This window comes from Salmo salar, chromosome ssa15 (genome assembly GCF_905237065.1).
Source record: "Salmo salar chromosome ssa15, Ssal_v3.1, whole genome shotgun sequence".
Taxonomy (NCBI): domain Eukaryota; kingdom Metazoa; phylum Chordata; class Actinopteri; order Salmoniformes; family Salmonidae; genus Salmo; species Salmo salar.
In genome coordinates, this window is record NC_059456.1 from 37,148,815 (window position 1) to 37,168,888 (window position 20,074).

Sequence of the window (20,074 nt, forward strand, 5' to 3'; positions counted from 1 at the left end):
CTCTACAGAGGAACTCTGGAGCTCTGTCAGATTGACCATCGGGTGATCAATGGAAACTGTCACGTCCTGACCATAGTAAGATGTTATTTTCTATGGCAGAGTAGGTCAGGGCGTGACAGGTTTTTTCCCCCCATGTTTTCTATGTTTAGGTTCTAGTTTTGTATTTCTATGTTGGGGTTTTGTTTGGGATGATCTCCAATTAGAGGCAGCTGGTCCTTGTTGTCTCTAATTGGAGATCATTCTTAAGTAGGGGTTTTTCCACCTGGGTTTTGTGGGTGATTAATTTTGAGTTGTGTATGTTTCACCTCTGCGTCACAGTTTGTTGTTTTTGTCTTTCAGTTTATTTATATATTGCATAGTTTCATAGTATAAATAAAATGTGGAACGACACACATGCTGCACTTTGGTCCTCTTCTCCTTTCGACAACCGTGACAGAAACAGGATGCTCTGAGTCTCAGAGCAAAGGGTCTGAATACTTAAGTAAATAACGTTGTTATTTAATATACATTTGCAAAAATGTTGCTTTGTCATTATGGGGTATTGTGTGTAGATTGATGGGGAAAAATACATGTAATCCATTTTAGAATAAGGCTGTAACGTAACAAAATGTGGGAAAAGGGAAGGCGTCTGGATACTTTCTGAATGCACTGTACTTTGTATCCCTCATTTACTCAAGTTTTTCCTTCATTTTGGTAGTTACCTGTATGTACACACCACAATAAAATCCCTGAAAATGTCATAAATATGCAGGTGCTCAGGGTCCGCAAAAGAACGGTGATAGACTCACCCACACATCTTCAGTAACTCTTTCTAATTCTATCCAATGTGTTTCTGTTTCACTAGCCATGCTATAGGAGCCCAGACACTGTGGAGGTAAGTGGGGCGGAACAGGAGTAGACTGCTCTGTGAGCCTTTAGATCCACAGGCTGGAGGGGGAGCCACAGACAGTGTTGTGGTAGACATGCAGTACAGAGAGAAGCCCACCCCCCAAATCCCTGTGTCCCCTCCCTGGGCTTCGTATCTGGAGCAGGGTCCTGACCACACTGCCATGGTCCTAAGCTCAGTGCCAATGGCCAGTACCCTGGGTGCGCTGCCGTCTCTTCTTACAGATGTAGAAGATAGGAAAGGCCACGAGTCCTGAGGAGAGAGCAGAGAACAGGCAGGTTAATATGGAATGGGAACTAAGCTCAGGGAAATGACTGAAGTGACACCTCTCGCAAGGAAGTGTTCACAGTATTGGTGGTCGATCAAGGAAATACTTGAATAATCTCAATACTGTTCTGTTGTTTGCACTAAGAACACATTACCTTTGAAATACGGACACACAACAGTAAGATCATTTGTGAGCGGGATTAACAAGTGTCTGTCAACAGCTTTATATCAGTGTGTCATCCTCCCATCGCCCAGTGTACCAGTGCTATCTGAAGTGGACAAGCAGACACTTAGCTGCTTCTATCAATTCACACCAAAACACAGGTGGCCCTCTCCAGCAGACCACAGCCACTGAACAAGCGGAGTCACACTACATACCTGAACCAAGGGAAAGTAACACATTTGTTACGCTCGTCGATGGAAGGATCGGACCAAGGTGCAGCGTGGTAGGCTTACATTATAAATGTATTAAATGAACACCGAAAACAAAACAAATACAAATGAAAACGTAACGTTCAGTAGGGCATACAGTACCAAAAACAAGATCCCACAAACTAAGGTGGGAAAAAAGGCTGCCTAAGTATGATCCCCAATCAGAGACAACGATAGACAGCTGCCTCTGATTGGGAACCATACCCGGCCAACAAAGAAATAGAAAAACTAGAATGCCCACCCAAATCACACCCTGACCTAACCAAATAGAGAAATGAAAAGGCTCTCTAAGGTCAGGACGTGACAATATTTCAGATTCTCTAAAGCACCAGCGGTTATGTAATGTTTCATGTTATCTCGGGATTAAAACAGCAGGATTAAAACAGTAGGTAATAGTAGTCGTTTCATGTTATAAAGGATGTAACAATGCTTACCTATGACCATGGATACTGCTCCGACAACCACCACCAGGACTATGACAACAGGGGCCACCACCACTTTACTCACTGGAATGGGAGGAAGACAGAAGAGACAACACAGATATGCATAAGGGGTCAGGACAAGTACATGCATGAAAATGCATGGGGAGGACAGGGCAGTTTGGAATAGCACCTTGGCACATTTAAATTTTTAATAACAGGTTATCAAAGAGGTCCTGCGCCATTACAGTACCCCCAACCTAAATCAAAACAGCCAGTAGCGAGTAATGGGACTACGGTTAAGATAATTCCCATGTTTGTTTTCATTGGCAAGGCTGTTAAAACATGAGAATGGGAGCAGGCAGGGGAGTGTTTTAATGGGAGGTAGAGGGGGTGTTGTAGACCATTTGAGGGATACATTATCCCACTGTCAGTGTATGTCAGATGTTTCCATTGGCACCATGCAGGTTTCTGACTAACTTTAGCTAACCCCACTCAGGGAGCAACAGCTGAGGCCCTGCATGTCACTACACAAGGCCCTGAGGGAACAACAGATACAGAGCTGCAGTCAGAGCACCTATCAGAGAACTACTGAATCTGTCAGGAGAGCTGTTCACTATTCACACACCGCGGGCAGGGTCACAAAGACATGCGTCATCTCAGATCAGGAAGTTCTGCTGATAAGGGGCATGCAAATCATCCACTGTGTTGGCAGCTACAGTTTACCGTTACTGTTCTGATTTCAGAGCTGTGAGAAATTACAATGCACAATATAATTTTTAGCATAGGCACTAGACGTATTGTGAAAATGGGTTGTGAAAGAGTCATGTCTGCAGCATCAAGCTAGTATATGCTGTTTTGATCATCTTCATTATTGTGTGAACTGATTAAGAAGACGAAAGACCACCCACGTGGTAATTTAAGTTTACTCGTCGCCCCTGCATATGTATCTCTCTGAGTCTGACCACAGAGACCAAGGAAGAAAGTCATGGGCAGTGTAACGACTGAATTAAAAGGGAGGCAGAAGGACTGTAAAACTACAGCTGCTAATCAGAGCATCTTTTTAAATCAGGCCTTAAGGGCCCTAGTCTAAATATAGTTGTCATATTGTCAGAGGGTACTGATTGCTTGCTTGTCTAATAATATTAACCATGAAATGTAATGGGAATCCCAAAATGTCCCCTCTATAAAGGGTTTAAGGGCCTCTGGGTCACGGGCTGAGGCTGGGCAGACTCACCACACACGGACCCCCGGACCAGCCGGCGGAGGTGGGGCTTCTCAGGAAGGTAGCGGTACTTGCAGCCGAACACGCTGAGGTTGGATGTGTGATCCCCGAAGAATCGCAAGTGGCGGTACTTCTCCCCACAGCGGTAGCAGAAGTTGGTGCTGCACTGGGTGCAGTTCATGTGATCGCAGCCCTCCGTCCTCTGAATGTGGATCTGGAGAGAGCGACATGACCTCATGGATGCTCTATAAAGCTTTTCTAAGTCGTTGTTCGTTTAAAGTGGGACCCTAATTTCTGAACAAATTAATAACTTTATGTATCAATTACTAGATTATCAGTCAGCTCAGCGCAGGTATTTCCAGAATAGAAAGTATTTTGGTTTGGTTCCAAATCGAGGGAAAAGAATGGAACATTTTGTCCTGATATCTGAGCATCACTCAACCCCTCTCCCTGACTCATGCTGACTGACATTACATTGACAGGAGAGTGCTGCCATGGACAGACTGCCAGCTAGCCGCCAACACCTCAGTGAATGTTCCTTCCAATACCAAAATGAATTAGCAGTACTGTGCTTGTTGCTGTTGCTTTCTAAAAGGCCTCTCACTGTGTATGAAACAAAGAGCTGACGTGGCATACTAAATCTAATTTGGTATTGACTTTCTGCCCAGGACTCAGTCTTATGACTTCATGGAATGCTTCATTTCCAGCCATTGTTACAAGTGGACAAGGGGGGAAAAAGACCTCTGTCACTCTCTTTCTCTCTCTCTCCTCTTGGTGAAAAAACACACAGAGGACACGGTCATGGCTGTAGAACTACTGAAAAACACATCTTTAATCATCTTATGTTGTTGACATACAACGCTGGAGAAAACAGACGGGCCTGTCTCCACCGACCTAGTCAAGAGAACACCCTTTAGGACCATGTGAGAAGGCCTCCTATATCATCGTTTGGCTGCAGAACTGTCAACCACAATCTTCTTCCAGTAGCTATGTTAACTAGCAAGGTTTGCTATTTTTCTCCACTCTCCTGGCTCTGTCACCCACCTTGCAGTGGGGGCACTTCTGGGCATTCCTCTGGCCGTGCTCGATGATGCTGGCCCAGTGATGCAGCAGCTTGTCCCCTTTCCTGTAGTCCCGACACTTCAGGCCCTCGTGCCAGGGGGCGTGGCATTTGAAGCACCACACAAACTGGCACTTTGTGCACTGGATCTGCAGAGGCATAGACATGTGATGGGCTAGATAGATGCATGGCGTGTAAGAGGCATAGACATGTGATTGGCTAGATAGATGCATGGCGTGTAAGAGGCATAGACATGTGATTGGCTAGATAGATGCATGGCGTATAAGAGGCATAGACATGTGATTGGCTAGATAGAGGCATGGCATATAAGAGGCATAGACATGTGGCATATAAGAGGCATAGACATGTGATTGGCTAGATAGAGGCATGGCGTATAAAAGGCATAGACATGTGATTGGCTAGATAGAGGCATGGCGTATAAGAGGCATAGATTTGGTGAGAAGAACTGAAGTGCCTGCATGGACTAAAACCTCCCTCATTAATGATACATGAAAAAGCACTTTGTACATGATTCAAGAAACCTAAATATTTTCCCAAGAATTACAAACAGCAGAGGCCCTGTACTCACCTTGTACTTGTGCTCAGTCATGCTGTATAATATCTGATCTCAGAACAGTACAGGCCCTCTCTCTCACCTTGTATTTGTGCTCTGCCCTGCTGGGGGTGTGTCCTTTCAGCGAGGTGAACTGGCTGCACTGGGGACAGGGTTTGGTGCTAGAGTCAATCTGGCTCAGCTCCAGGAAGTATTTGTATTTGGCCACTTCCTCACTGCCCAGGTGGGACACCACCAGGCTCTCCTCCAGGTAACCACTGCACTCCGTGATGGGGCACACTATGTCTGCTCTGCCCACCCTGACCTGGGGGACACATAGACATAACACAGGGATCAATTGAGAGATGTGAATGCTTTATGACAAATTAGGATAAACAAATAATAAGACAGTGGTCGTAAGTTGCATACAAACACAATGCCATTGGCCCTAGATCCGGTAATAAAATATTGTCGATACATTTAGCTACTGGATTGCATGTGTGTTATGTAGGTGAAGGGTAATCAGAATACACAAGCAAATACTACAGTGTACAGTACATACAGTACGGAACATACATTTCCTGGGTGGTACTGTACAAGGAAGAGTTATTTACCAGAAGGTGAGCGGTACGATCTGTTGTTACCCTAATCCCCCTATAAGAGATACTGTGGTGTGTGAGAGAATGTGCCTTGGAAGGCTTCCATGAACCACTAGTGACTTTGCTAGTCATTTTAGTCATTTTGCAGACGCCCTTATCTAGAGCAATTTACAGGAGCTATTGGGGTTAAGTGCCTTGCTCAAGGGCACATCAACAGATTTTTCACCTAGCCAGCTCGGGGATTCAAACCTGCGACACTTCAGTTCCTGGCCCAACACTGTTAACCGCTAAGCTACCTGCCACCCCATAGTCATAACACTACTACAACAGTGGAAAACTACAGAGGAAAAAGGGCCCAGTAGGCCTCAGTGGGAGTCTTAGCATTAGCCTCATGAGTACACCCCACCACCACTTCTCCCCCTCCCATGTAGAGCTCCAGGAGACCCTTGCTCCAGGCACAGTGGGTCCCCTCCAGGGTGCTCCTCCCAGGGCATGGTGCAGACAGACGGGTAGGCCCCGGATTAGCACAGTGCTGCTGATCTGAGCTGAGTAATCCCCTCCTGGCGGGGTCTGTAGTACATGTCCATACAGTAGACTAGAGAGTGATGCAGCACAGCTCTGGGGTAATGCCCAGCAGACTCTTTTCACTATGACAGCCTGGCCTCTGGCCCTATGGACCCTGTTCCTGCACTGTAAAACATTATAGTTGTTTTGACAGTATTATATAATAAAACTAACAGTAAAGTACCATATTATATTATTTACAGAAAATTGATGTAAATGACAATGCAGTCTGAATGATTTTAGGCATAAATGTTAAATCATACCGTAAATGGTTGCATGGTACTGTTGTTTCTGGCTCATTAACATATTTTGAGGTGTGCTGTGTTAAGAGGCTACATTTGTGCCACCCTTTAGATAGAACTCTGCACTAATTTAACTGATATGTGGTAGTTGTGCCCTAACAATTAAATGTGTATAGGGAACAGACTGGAGAAGCAGCAAGTCTCAAATCTTTAATGGTTGAGTATTTGCCATGTCCTTTGGTATGTTTTGCACTTTACTCACTTCCAGTTTGGACACCTTTGTTAAAGGCCTCTAGAAGTGCAAGTGATAGTAAATACAACTTTAGGTATTTTAAATCACTTTCACTTCTAGAGGACTTAACAAAGGCTCCCAAAGTGGTATTCATATGTAAACACAATAACTAGCAGCCAACCTGATTGCTCCACTGCCACGCAATTACGGTAAAATACTGTGCAATACAAACCCCATCGCTCTTCAATTAATTTTTATTAATTTATCCTTTAATTAATTAATTTGTTACAATTGCAATAATAAGATTACAGTAATGCAGTGTAATGTTGTTTTACAGTAACTTATGGGAAGCAAAAAAGATTACAATAACACTATTGGATATCATACAATACGGTAACATAATGTACCTTTTTTACAGTAACTTACAGGCAACTAGCTGCCTGTAAGTCACAGTAAAAACAACACAAAATGGCTTACATTGTGGCCCTGTACTGTGAGTGCATACATTCTTGTACTGGTCCCCGTGGGAATCGAACCCACAACCCTGGCGTGGCAAGCGCCATGCCCTACCAACTGAGCCACACAAGACCAATTCACTAGACAAAAGAACCCATATTAACTAAACATGGGATAAGACATGTTCTTCTAATAATATGTCTAGTCCATTGTACTGAAACTAACTGTGTGTGGGCACCAGCATGATATATCTACTGTGTGTGTGTAAATAAAAGGAAGTGAATGTGTGGACAGTTTATGCTGTGACTTGCACTGGGAAGTCTATCTTCTAAGGTCACAAGCTTAGGACTAGCTAGGCTGTTACACTGATGAGACGGTCAGTAAGAGAATTGCCACCTGTGAACATAGTGCCCAGTGATGAGGGTGTGAAGGAGTCCCATAGGGCAACCCTGAGCCCACCTCTACACCCATCAACCAGGCCACAGGACAGTGGCCCTGACAGCCAACACAGCAGGGACACTGGAGCTGTGGCAAGATGTGAAAAATATATACACTAACATCTCCCTTCCCTTCTGCCCTCCAAGAGCAGTGCCCCTGGATTACACCAGGGCACACGATCTGTGGTCAAGTGGTGTGTGTATGTGTACACCTAGTATAACTGTCCTGCTGCTTCAGAGCCAGAACTAAACAGGAGAAACTGGCAGAACGCTTCTGTCCTCAGACTACAACGTGGTCCTGAGGCAGAGCTCTCTACCATGCGCGGGCACACAAATGCACACACACGTTACGTTATATTATCCCATTTCCCCTAACTCTAACCCAAACCCATACCATAACCCAAACCCCTAAGCTTAAAATAACCTTTAAGGACATTTGGGGCTTTTAGGTCCCCACAAGGATTTGTAAGTCGCTCTGGATAAGAGCGTCTGCTAAATGACGTAAATGTAAAAAATGTAAATGATAGAACCAACACACACACACACACACACACACACACACACACACACACACACGTTGTTATTCTATCCTCATGGGGATCTAAACTGTATTTATATTTAAAATCATATTTTCCCTAACCCGTAACCCCTTAACAAAATTCTAATCCTAACCCCTAAACTTAAAATAACCTTTGGCCTCATGGGGACGTGGGAAATCTCCCCACACCGGAAAATTTGCCTTGTTCTACTATCCTTATGGGGACATTTGGGGGTTTTAGGTGCCCACACGGTTAGAAGAACCAACACACACACACACACACACACACACACACACACACACATACACACCTGCCCATAGCGTTCAGCCTGAGCTGGTGGAACCAACTTTAGTAGAGGAGCTACACATGATAAGGCTGTTAACACCACGATGGGCAGCAAGAAGCAACACAATGGGGTGGGTGGCAGCGTAGCCTAGTGGTTAGAGTGTTGGATTAGTAACCGAAAGGTTGAAAGATCTAATCCCTGAGCTAACAAGGTACAAAATCTGTCTTTCTGCCATTTGAACAAAGCAGTTAACCTGTTTGGAATAGGGGGCAGTATTTTCACGGCCGGATAAAAAAACCGTACCCGATTTAATCTGGTTACTACTCCTGCCCAGAAACTAGAATATGCATATAATTAGTAGACTTGGATAGTAAACACTCTAAAGTTTCTAAAACTGTTTGAATGGTGACTGTGAGTATAACAGAACTCATATGGCAGGCCAAAACCTGAGAAGATTCTATACAGGAAGTGCCCTGTCTGACAATTTGTTCTACTTCTAGGGCATCTCTATTAAAAATACAGCATCTCTGCTGTAACGTGACATTTTCTAAGGCTTTCATTGGCTCTCAGAAGGCGTAAGAAAGTGGAATGACTTCTCTGCAGTCTCTGGGCGAAAAACAGCAGGGGTTTTGGTGAGTGGTCCTTCTGGGAACAATGACACTGGTGCGTGCGTGCACGAGACGACTCCATTTTTTTCTTTCACTGTTTGAACGAACACAACGTCGCGCGGTTGGAATATTATTGGTATTTTACGAGAAAAATCGCATAAAAATGTATTTTAAACAGCGTTTGACATGCTTCGAAGTACAGTAATGGAATATTTTGAATTTTTTTGTCACGAAACGCACCGGCGCGTCACCCTTCGGATAGTGACTTGAACGCACGAACAAAACGGAGCTATTTGGATATAACTATGGATTATTTCGAACCAAAACAACATTTGTTGTTGAAGTAGAAGTCCTGGGAGTGCATTCTGATGAAGAACAGCAAAGGTAATCCAATTTTTCTAATAGTAAATCTGAGTTTGGTGAGGGCCAAACAATGTGGTTAGATAAAGGAGAGTCTTATCTTTCAAATGGTGTAAAATAGTCATATGTTTGAGAAATTGAAATTATAGCATTTTTAAGGTTTTTCAAATTTCGCGCCAGGCGCTACCATTGGATTTGGTGAGGCGTTCCGCTAGCGGAACGTCTGTCCATAAGAGGTTTTTAAGTGATCTGCCTAGTTAAATAAAGGTACCAAAAAAAATGGATACATGTGGTGGTGCCTTCAACAACTCCTTATGTTATGTCGCACTTGATCTATGCTCATGAAATGTTATGTAATAGTAATCCCTTAGTCATATCATCCTACTATGACGAACACAGACTATCACACTGACTAACACTGGTAGGACAGGTGCCTGATTTACCCCCCAAAAATGTATCAACCCAACACTGATATTCTGTTGTATCTGGGGCTTCCAGACCACTTATTATTATTTGACCCTGCTGGTCATCTATGAACATTTGAACATCTTGACCATGTTTTGTTATAATCCTCACCTGGCACAACCGGAAGAGGACTGGCCACCTTAATAGCCTGGTTCCTCTCTAAGTTTCTTCCTAGGTTCTGGCCTTTCTGGGGAGTTTTTTTCTAGCCACTGTGCTTCTACACATGCATTGCTTACTGTTTGGGGTTTTAGGCTGGGTTTCTGTACAGCATTTTGTGACATCAGCTGATGTAAGAAGGGCTTTATAAATAAATGAGATTTTGATTGAAGTAGACAATACATGGCTCAACTGTGATAGTGCTCATCAGTCTAGTTAGGGACCACACATGTTGTGTTAAATGTGCCAACACAGTGATTGTGTTAAAAGTAAAACAACGTGTCATTCCTAACTAGACACATGGATGTGTAAAAAAAAATGACAACACACAAACATTCAGAAAGCAATGACAAGGACTGCCATGTAGCTATATTATATGAATAGTTAGCCATTTAAATTAGGATTTTTAAAATACAGTGTATTTTTTGCACTCAAGACATGGTGAGGGGATTGAACTGGAGTGATAGTCATATTTCCACCCCTCTGATCTGGCAGCATCACATCAATTAAGACAAGACCACACAGCCTATTCATGAGACTATGATTACAAAAGCCTGCATGTCTTCCAATGACATTAAGACTTTAAAAACAATAAGTTTGAATCATAACAGGCAAACAAGCTATCAGAAGTCCTCAACAACAAAAAAAGAGGGAAAAGAATAGATACTGTAGGACAGGACTGAAGAGCTAGAAGGTATACTTCAAACCCACATCAGTTGAGAGAACACTTACACCAGGGGTATTCAACCAGGGGTCCCTGGCACCTTAGGGGTCCGCTGAAGTACTGCAGGGAAGGGGAGAATGGATTTATGTTTTATTATTTCAATGTTTTATGACTATGACTAAAAACAACCAAATAAATAAATGTTGAATGATATACGTACCTACAGTAAGAGTAGAATATCTTCTTTCTAATGATGTCAACATTATTTTTCAACTCCCAATATTGAGCCAATTACACACACTGTAGCCAGTTACAGTCACTAGAGTATCTGACATAGTCTTTGATTAAGCACCGGCGAATAGGCTACCAGCGAGGCAAGTGCCGCGGGCAGCAGGTAAGCTTTTTTGACTTGGACATACATTTTTGCTAACTAACCTTTGTTTAACCAGCTAAACAGCTGTTCTTAGTGAAAATATGTTTGGAGTTACCTTTCTAGCTATCATTCACCTGGTGATAAGACAGGAAATGTTTTGCTAACATATGTGGGTCCATTGGTTGCCAGTTTGCTTGGGAGGGGGCCCCTGGGCAAGAAAAGGTTGAAGACCCCTGACATAGATCAATAACTGGACAAGTTTTGGTGAGTAACTAGGCCTATTTTCCCACTGTGTTTCAGTGTTCATAAGATCCTTAGAACATAAAGCATGGAAGGCCTGCAACTCTGAGTTGTATAATGTATACAGATCACTGGAAAAGCTTAGAAACCAGAACACCAGAAGTGTTAGAGCATTTGAGCCCAAAAGAGCCAACAGCAAATCCTTCAAAATGGGTTTAATACCTGAAATGCATTAAGCATGACAGACACGTGAACATGGAGGAAACTGGAGCTGTAACAGTCCCTATCCTGACCCCGAGACAGATGAGTCAGCGACTCAATTGGATTTGAAAGCCAAGGAACAGTCTGCAATCTGATGCTACCTGATGACAATAACAAGATCCCTCTAGGTCAGGGGTCTTAAACAGGTCGATCTCGAGCTACCAGTATCTCGCAACTACATACACTACATGACCAACAGTATGTGGACACCTGCTCGTCGAACATCTCATTCCAAAATCATGGGCATTAATATGGAGTTGGTCCCCCTTTGTTGCTATAACAGTCTCCACTCTTCTAGGAAAGCTTTCCACTAGATGTTGGAACATTGCTCCATTCAGCCACAAGAGCATTAGTGAGGTAGGGCACTGATGTTGGGTGATTAGGCTGCCTCGTAGTCTGCGTTACAATTCATCCCAGAGGTGGTTAAGGTCAGGGCTCTGTGCAGGCCAGTCAAGTTCTTCCACACTGATCTCAACAAACCATTTCTGTATTTGTCCATTGGACTGCCAGATTGTGAAGCGTGATTCATCACTCCAGAGAGCGTGTTTCCACTGCTCCAGACTCCAATGGCAGCAAGTTTTACACCACTTCTGCCGACGCTTGGCATTGCGCATGGTGATCTTAGGCTTGTGTGCTGCTGCTCGGCCATGGAAACCCATTTCACGAAGCTCCCGATGAACAGTTATTGTGCTGACGTTGCTTCCAGAGGCAGTTTGGAACTCGGTAGTGAGTGTTGCAACCAAGAACAGACGATTTTTATGCGCTACTCGCTTCAGCAGTCCAGTTCTGTGAGCTTGTGTGGCCTACCACTTCACGGCTGAGCTGTTGTTGCTCCTAGACGTTTCCACTTCACAATAAGAGCACTTACAGTTGACCGGGGCAGCTCTAGCAGGGCAGAAATTTGATGAACTGTCTCGTTGGAAAGGTGGCATCCTATGACAGTGCCACATTGAAAGTCACTGAGCTCTTCAGTAAGGCCATTCTACTGCAAATGTTTGTGTATGGAGATTGTATGGTTGTATGCTCAATTTTATACACCTGTCAGCAACGGGTGTGGCTTAAATAGCCAAATCCACTCATTTGAAGTTGTGTCCACTTACTTTTGAATATATAATGTATGAGTAGCTCACCAAATAATTCCGAAAGTACATAACATTTTTTATGTTTTCCACCGCAAACTGTCAAACAAATCTCACAAGTATCAGACACCACAATCTCCCAACTACTGCCACTATTGGCTTAAAAAGCCAAACCTAACACAATTAATTTCCAGCAATATTGCCCCGGTTTGTATATCAGTCCGTGCGTAGGCAGTAGATGTGATAACCATCTTGTGGGTCGACAGAAATAGATTTCACAAAACCATTCCTCACTCGCTAGATGCACAATTAAAGGGTTAGATGCGCATTTATGTCCAAATTACAGTCCAAAAATCTTGCAGATCTAAAAAACATTTTCTTCTGAAGTGATTTAAGCAGACATGGACTCAGAACATCCAATTTCGTTTTTTCTCTATGAACAATTGTAATTTTGAGAGTATTTAAAAATAATAATAAAACCAGGAAAATAAAAAGAGAAAACATAATTTGGGAAAATACAAAAAAGATTTTATAGAGCTACCCCTTAGAGTTGTTTATTACCATTATTTGACCAGGTATATTGACAGAAAACCTTGTGTACAAGAGAAAGTAGTGCACTAAGGATCCCGGGAAGAGTTGCAGGAGAGTGGAGAAGAAAAGAATGGGCCTATTTGAAAGCTAAAAATAAAATGCTTGCGACATGTTACATTTTTTAAAAGTAGCTCTCATGCTAGAAAAGGTTGGAGACCTCTGGTCTAGGTGGACAACTGAAGTTGTCTTCAGAGATAACACACCACAGCACGCAGCCACAGCACGCAGTCTCCAGAGGAAGAGAAGCGTGATTTCACTAGGTTCTACAGAGACAGAGCTCTGTGATTAAGCTATCAATTAAAGCCACACAAACCTGTCCCCACCCCTCCCTCCGCTGCATCCATCAGCCGCAAGGAAAGACAGCGCTCAACACACCCACCACACTCAGCCAACAAATTCATTCTGCAGGCAGTCAGTGCTTTCCCTGATGTCGCAATTTCTTTTGTGACCCTACATTTGTTTTTATAATTTACAGACTCCCTATCTGTGCAAACCAACCACAGACACCACACACTGGTTATCTGCGTTAGACATCCATAGAAACTGTATTAAGTCATTCCACACCTAATTAAAGGATAGACAGAGACACTGTCTGATACATTCTCTGGGAAAAGCCTTGCATATCCTTTCACTTAACACTCAGTTGCACAGAGTTAGGCCTAGTCATCCTGTTGAATTCCACAGCACAGCACAGTTGCAGATTGTTCCTTGTGAGATGAGTCAGTTGGCTCAGAAAGCAGGAAGCACATGACTTCCCTAAACAAGGATAACAATGGCCGAGGCAGTACTGTTACAACACAATGGGCTATCCCTTCCATCCCTTCTCTCCAAGCAGCCCAGCAAAAATACTGACATTTAGGCCTAACACTAAGATGGGAAAGTGTTCAACCTGTTTTTTTCATCACTATACTAGCCTACATCCCAATTACTTGGCTCTCTTCCAGGCTGCAGCAGGAGACAGACCACCTGACTGGGTGTTCCTCAGGTAGTTGAGCACATGGTGCACAGTGTAATACTAGATCCCAGTGCTCTCCCTGCAGGTGTTCCTCTTAGTGGTAACTGAGCACATGGACCAGGGCTCCCATTGGGTTCATTCAGAAGGACACAGCAAGCCAGCTGTCGACAGACCACAACATCTGCACCCAGATACACTATTAACATGCCACATGAGCTGGAGAGGATCTTAAATTAACACAAAGCAATCCAATGGGTGTAAATGTACATTTGTCTTGTGAAAACCAAAATGTATCAAAACAGGTGGGCCTACAAGTGCCATATATATATATAGGCCCCATCCTGTTTTGTGTCAACGTGTCTATTGAGCACACACACACACCCACCCAGAAGGCTTGATAACATAGACAATTGGGATACCAGGCCTTTACCTGTGAAATGATGTATATTTTCAGGCATTCCTCACAGACTGCCTTCTTGCAACAAAGTAACGGCTTTATGTGCGTGTCGTCCAGACAGATGCTACATGCCAAAACAACTGATTCATTGTAATCCCCATTGTAAAAGTTGCTCAGAGTTCTAGGATCAATCAGGTTCGGTAGAGTATATGGATCGGAAACGGTGTGGTGGCCCATTTCCAAATTGCTCTGCTGCCGCAAATCTGTGGATGGCTTTGTAAGGACGTTTGATGTTGACTGAGTTATCGCCCCATTATATTGGTGTTCTCCGGTATTGTCAGCTGGTTTCCTGTAGTTATCGTTTGCAATACAGTATACTGAACAGTAAACATGTTCCTTTAACTGTACGACATCGTCGTCAGCCCTGCTACTTTCACAAATATCGTATGAATCTGTTACATCAACTTCATTCAAATCGGATGACGTTAATCCCTCTGTGTGATCTGCGATTTGCTCTTTTACATTTGTTTCACTGCCACTTGACTTTTCAAGGTCCACACAATCAATTCGTTCATTTAAAACTATTTCTACCATGGCATCCTCTGGGTCTTTTTGGTCATCTGCTGAATTGTTTTTGAAATTCGTAGGGGATCTCGTCGTCGCGAAATTCCTCCTCAAAATATCCACTGCCGTCGGTTTTCTGAAACTGTATCCTTCAACATTTTCTTTACTACCCGTCCTCTCAACCCTGTGTGTGTGCGTCTCCAATATCCCGTCACCGTCTGGTGTTTGGATCTTTGTTTCCCTGACATCTTGAATAAAATCTGTGCCTGATGTCTCAACTTTATCAAGCATTTCTGATGGATTGCAGACTGTCTCTTCGTCATATCTGCTGACAAAACTCGGCATTTTGCACGTATACACATTCAGAGAAATGTGTTCATCTTCCATTCCCAAGGTACAACTCCCCATGCACGCTCTACCTCTTCTCCAACTCCAGATACGAACCAAACAAAACAAAACCCAAGTAGGGTGTATTTCTGCTTCCGGGGCTGCGTGTGGGAGAAAATAAATCCGTAACGTTGTAGCTGTTTGACTTCATGCAACCTGTACGCGCACCAGCTCTTTGGCTGTGAAATAACAGCGCATTTGTCGATCAAAAAAAGCAAGGTAAGAGTCAGATGCATATCCATCTATTACTGTTAAGCAACGTTAATAGTGTGGTCTCTGGGGATCCATAGACGCTTGCCTGCCCAGCAACAGGCTACCACCAACCAAGGTAGAATCAATCTAGCACTGTATGACCTGTACTTTACGTCCATTGCCCACAAAGGGCGCATCAAATCTATGGACGCAACTCATACAAATCATGAGGGCAATCTTTTTATTCTACAAAGTGAGAAACACCTTACGTCAAGCATTTTGGAAAAAATACTCTATACCAATTATAATATCTATATTTGGTGAGATTATAATAAATTCTACTATTACAGTTTCCAATGTAAATATTCTGGCTGCTAGACATGATCAATAAAACAATGAAAATTCAAATCAGAAAGTTATGGCATTTAATTTCACAACTGACTATATTTTTTTCAATGTATTTATTTGCCATGGGGGTTTAACCTTCAGCTAATAATTGTTTAGATATGAATCTACAGTACTCTCAGCAAAACACTGAAATATCATCATAAATGTTGTTGGGGTCCAGTGCAACAACAACAGTCAACAGTAGAGGGTAGTAGAGTCTAACACAACAACACAACATGGGAATTTGCATTTCGGATTTGTGACTGCAAAAGAAGAAACGTAAAAAAGTAAGACAAGCATATGCGCTGACTGTGCAGTTTTCTTCTGAAGGGTTTCAGGCTAAACTACCTTAATAATAGGCCACCAAGGGCTAATGGGCACGTGCTGAATCAACACTGTGCTCGAATTAGTTGATTTTTCCCAAGCTAAGTGGACCCTTGGGGTTCTGTTGATATATGCATGCTTTACCATTCAGAGAGGGAGGAATTCAGCAAAGACAAGCAACTTTCACACACTTTGTGATGAAGCTAATATTGTATTTAAGAAGCCAACTGCATGTGGGTATGTTTGGCTGGTGAGAAAATGACTAATACCATAATGATATTCAAACAGGGTTCATAAAGATAACCTCTTGATATGTAGTATCATGAATATGTACCATTTAAATGGTGATGTGTGTATTAAACTGTTTATAAGCATCTTTTATTTTACTTTCAAAATACAGCAGAGATGCTGACTTAGACGCTGAAAAAATACCAAAAGATAGTTTTTGAGTGGATTTTCCTTTAAACTGTCATTGAGAGTGGCAGCTGATATAGTACAGTGATATGACTGTTGGAAAAGCATTCCAGGTGAAGCTGGTTGAGAGATTGCCAAGAGTATGCAAAGCTGTCATCAAGGTAAAGGGTGGCTACTTTGAAGAATCTCAAATATAAGATATATTTTGATTTGTTTAACACTTTTTTGGTCACTACATGATTCGATATGTGTTATTTCATAGTGTTGATGTCTTCACTATTATTCTACAAGGTAGAAAATTGTAAAAAATAAAGGAAAACCCTAGAATTAGTAGGTGTGTCCAAATTTTTGACTGGTACTGTATACCTCAACTACATATGGTTCCTGTGTCAGGAGGCCCAGACAGAATGTTTGATGGAGGTAAAGAGGAGACAGACACTAATGGCTAGGAATGCCGAAAGATCGCGCTGGTTTGAATCCCGCCAACTATGTGAAAAATCTGTCAATGTGCCCTTGAGCAAGACACTTCATCATAATTGCTCCCATAAATCGTTCTGATAAGAGTGTCTGCTAAATGACTAAAATGTAAATGTCATCAGATACGGAGCTCTAAGATGTCCCTGATGTTCTCAGCACTATTTAGCAAAGGAGCCTATATGCTTTTATTCCTGTTCATCATTGTCTAACACCGACGGGTCTCCCAGGACTCTCTTACAATGATCTGTCACATGATGGCACCTCTTTGGTCAGCTTGGAGCCAGGCTGCAGTTTTACTCTGCTGGAGCTTTTAAAACAGAATACTCTGCATATTCTCTTGAACAGATGGCTGTGAATATTGGTGAGTCCTTGACATTTAATTTCGAGGGAGATTGAGCATTCAGTGAACTTCCAGTCAGCTCTGTATGTTGGGGCCATTGCTCTGTGAACATTACCTCTGTGGTTTCCAAGTACAGACAGTGTCCTCTCCATAATTGGTGTATATTTAGAGACACACACGCAAAGATCAGATTAAAAAAAGCAAGTGTCAAGCATTGATTTCTTCCCCCTGAGCACAGCTCATCTCCTGTATTATATAAGAAATGATTCTGTTTCCAAATGCCTTATTGGGTAATGATCCAGTTTCCAGTGTGGAAGCAGAGTATGTCCTGTTCTACCAGATGGCAAGCTTTGTTTACTATAGAAAGCTGTATAGGTCTCAGGGTCTCAAGTAACAATGTGCTTCACACCTTGCTTTCTTTCATAAAGTAATATTTAATAGAAAACCTAGGCAAGTAAAAGGTAAACCTGCAGACATATGTATAGGAGATGAAAATCTTTATATCCACAGGTTTCCGCATGTGCTTGATGCGAGGGATGTAATCAATAGCCTCCTGCCAGAGCATTATACTTGGTACAGGGCAAGTACATGGGTCTTTTAAACAATCTACACTAGAGTGGAGCGTTTAGCAAAATAGAGGCAAAATGATATTTGACAGCATCAGGTTAGCTTCACACCCTCGCATGTGGACTTTTACTCTGGAACTTGTATCATTTTTATTTTTATTACCTGGCCTTTATTGTTATTTTATTGTAGCTTATGTACTGTAGCTTAGGCCTATTTGTGATTAGCATGCAACCTCATAGGCCTATTATTTTAGATCGGAGTCTTAGAAAACTTTGAATAATTATTTCTCAAACGAACATGTTGCTTTTGCTATTTTTGCTATTGTCTACCCTTGAATCTGTCACACCTTGATCTGTTTCACCTGTCTTTGTGCCTGTCTCCACCCCTCCAGGTGTCGCCCATCTGCCCCGTTATCCCCTGTGTATTTATACCTGTGTTCACTGTTTGTCTGTTGCCAGTTCGTCTTGTCACGTCAAGCCTACCAGCGGTTTTCCCGTACTCCTGTTTTCGCTCTAGTCCCTGTTTTCTAGTTTTGACCATTCTGCCTGCCTGTCCTGACCCTGCCTGCCATTCTGTACCTTTCAGACTCTGCTCTGGATTACTGACCTCTGCCTGACCTTGTCCTTTCGTTTTCCTGTCCCGTTTTTGTAATAAACTTTTGTTACTTCGAACTGTCTGCATCTGGGTCTTATCCTGAGGTCAAGTGGAATCTTACACTGAGGATGATGCATTTGGGGCCCGATGCCTCTTAAATGTGGTGAATCTTTAATGTTTTTCAAATTTTTCATCCTGGGAAAAACCATACCCTTGCCCTGCTTTTGCACTGTAGTACGCTACACATTTTTTCCCCATTCGACATGGGAGAAACAGCACGGTTGCATTTACATGTCTGGATTGTTCTTTCGGTACTTAACCATGTCTCTGGACTATAAGCACCTTTTGAAATATGTTGTTTTAAAGACTGGTTCCTCTGGACTATGGTTCTAGTACTGTCTGTGAATCCAAATGTTGTAAAATACAATCTTGACTTGCCATTATTTTTGCTTCTTCTACAGTCAGGAAATGTGCAATCTAACCCAGGTCGTGACATTTCTACCTCATCTGAATAGAAAAGTCAAAATGGTCTGAAGTTTCTACACATAAATGCAGTGGCAACCCCCCCCCCCCCCTGTTTTCAGCCCCACCTGTTTAGCTAAAATAATAATAAATATAGATTTTTAAATAAATATATATATATATATATATATATATATATATATATATATATATATATATATATATACTGTAGGGGTTGGTAATGTTCTGTAGTTGCGCCATGATTGGCTCAATGTTCTGTCACTCATGGGGACACTACGTCACCGCAAAATCTACAGCGAGAGCTAGAAAGGTCAAGCCCCTTGGGTGCTGCCATAGATTTACATTTGAAGTGCCCATACAAGAAGGCTCAAGGTCATTAGCCACAGATAAAATGACATCAGTTCATGTTATATGTACCGTAGCTTTGATTGGACTGATGTCAACATACTTTCAAAATCTTAGCTAGCAAGCTAGACAAGAAGTTATCATCATCATGAATCAAGTCTACAATATACTGGCAAATCCGTTTCAAACCTTGTCATATGAAGAGAGATTATAGACAAAACGTATTGGTGCTCATCGGCCATTGGACATAAACATTACACAACAATTTGGAAATTGCAAATTCAACAATGAGTGGTTTTGTCATAAGTTTCGTCTTCTGAGGAGGAAGAAATATCGGACCAATACGCAGCGTGGTAAGTGTCCATACTTATACTTTTATTTAACCGGGAACACTGAAACAAAACAAGAAACCACACGACAGTCCTGTAAGGTAGCCTAACTATACATGGAGACAACCACCCACAAAACACAAGACAAAAACCCCTACTTAAATATGGCCTCTAATCAGAGGCAACGAGCTACAGCTGCCTCCATTTAGAGTCCAATCCCAAACAATACCACATAGAAATAGAAATACTAGAAAATCAAACATAGAAATACATAACATAGAACTAACCCAAAAAACCCAACAACACAAAACAAACACACCCCTGC

The 20,074-nt window shown here is 42.5% G+C and overlaps 1 protein-coding gene across 1 annotated transcript; it reads right to left on the reverse strand.

Annotated features, from left to right (window-relative positions):
* Positions 1–503: 503 nt before the first annotated feature.
* LOC106571519 (E3 ubiquitin-protein ligase RNF217) lies at positions 504–15,684 on the reverse strand. Its single transcript, XM_045695683.1, has 6 exons — positions 14,380–15,684; positions 4,946–5,167; positions 4,274–4,438; positions 3,242–3,443; positions 2,020–2,091; positions 504–1,138 (listed from the first exon to the last, which is right to left on the reverse strand). Exons 1-6 carry the CDS (start codon positions 15,316–15,318, stop codon positions 1,062–1,064), a joined length of 1,677 nt encoding a protein of 558 aa, XP_045551639.1. The 5' UTR covers positions 15,319–15,684; the 3' UTR covers positions 504–1,061.
* Positions 15,685–20,074: the final 4,390 nt, after the last annotated feature.

What these genes read in the sequence shown, in the direction of transcription:
- LOC106571519 (XM_045695683.1), bottom strand. Translation starts at nt 15,318, where the DNA reads ATGGGGAGTTGTACCTTGGGAATGGAAGATGAACACATTTCTCTGAAT. An exon ending in GGTCCGGGGGTCCGTGTGTG is followed by an intron (nt 2,092 to 3,241) that starts GTGAGTCTGCCC and finishes CTCCCATTCCAG; the next exon opens with TGAGTAAAGTGGTGGTGGCC. An exon ending in AGCAGTATCCATGGTCATAG is followed by an intron (nt 1,139 to 2,019) that starts GTAAGCATTGTT and finishes CTCTCTCCTCAG; the next exon opens with GACTCGTGGCCTTTCCTATC.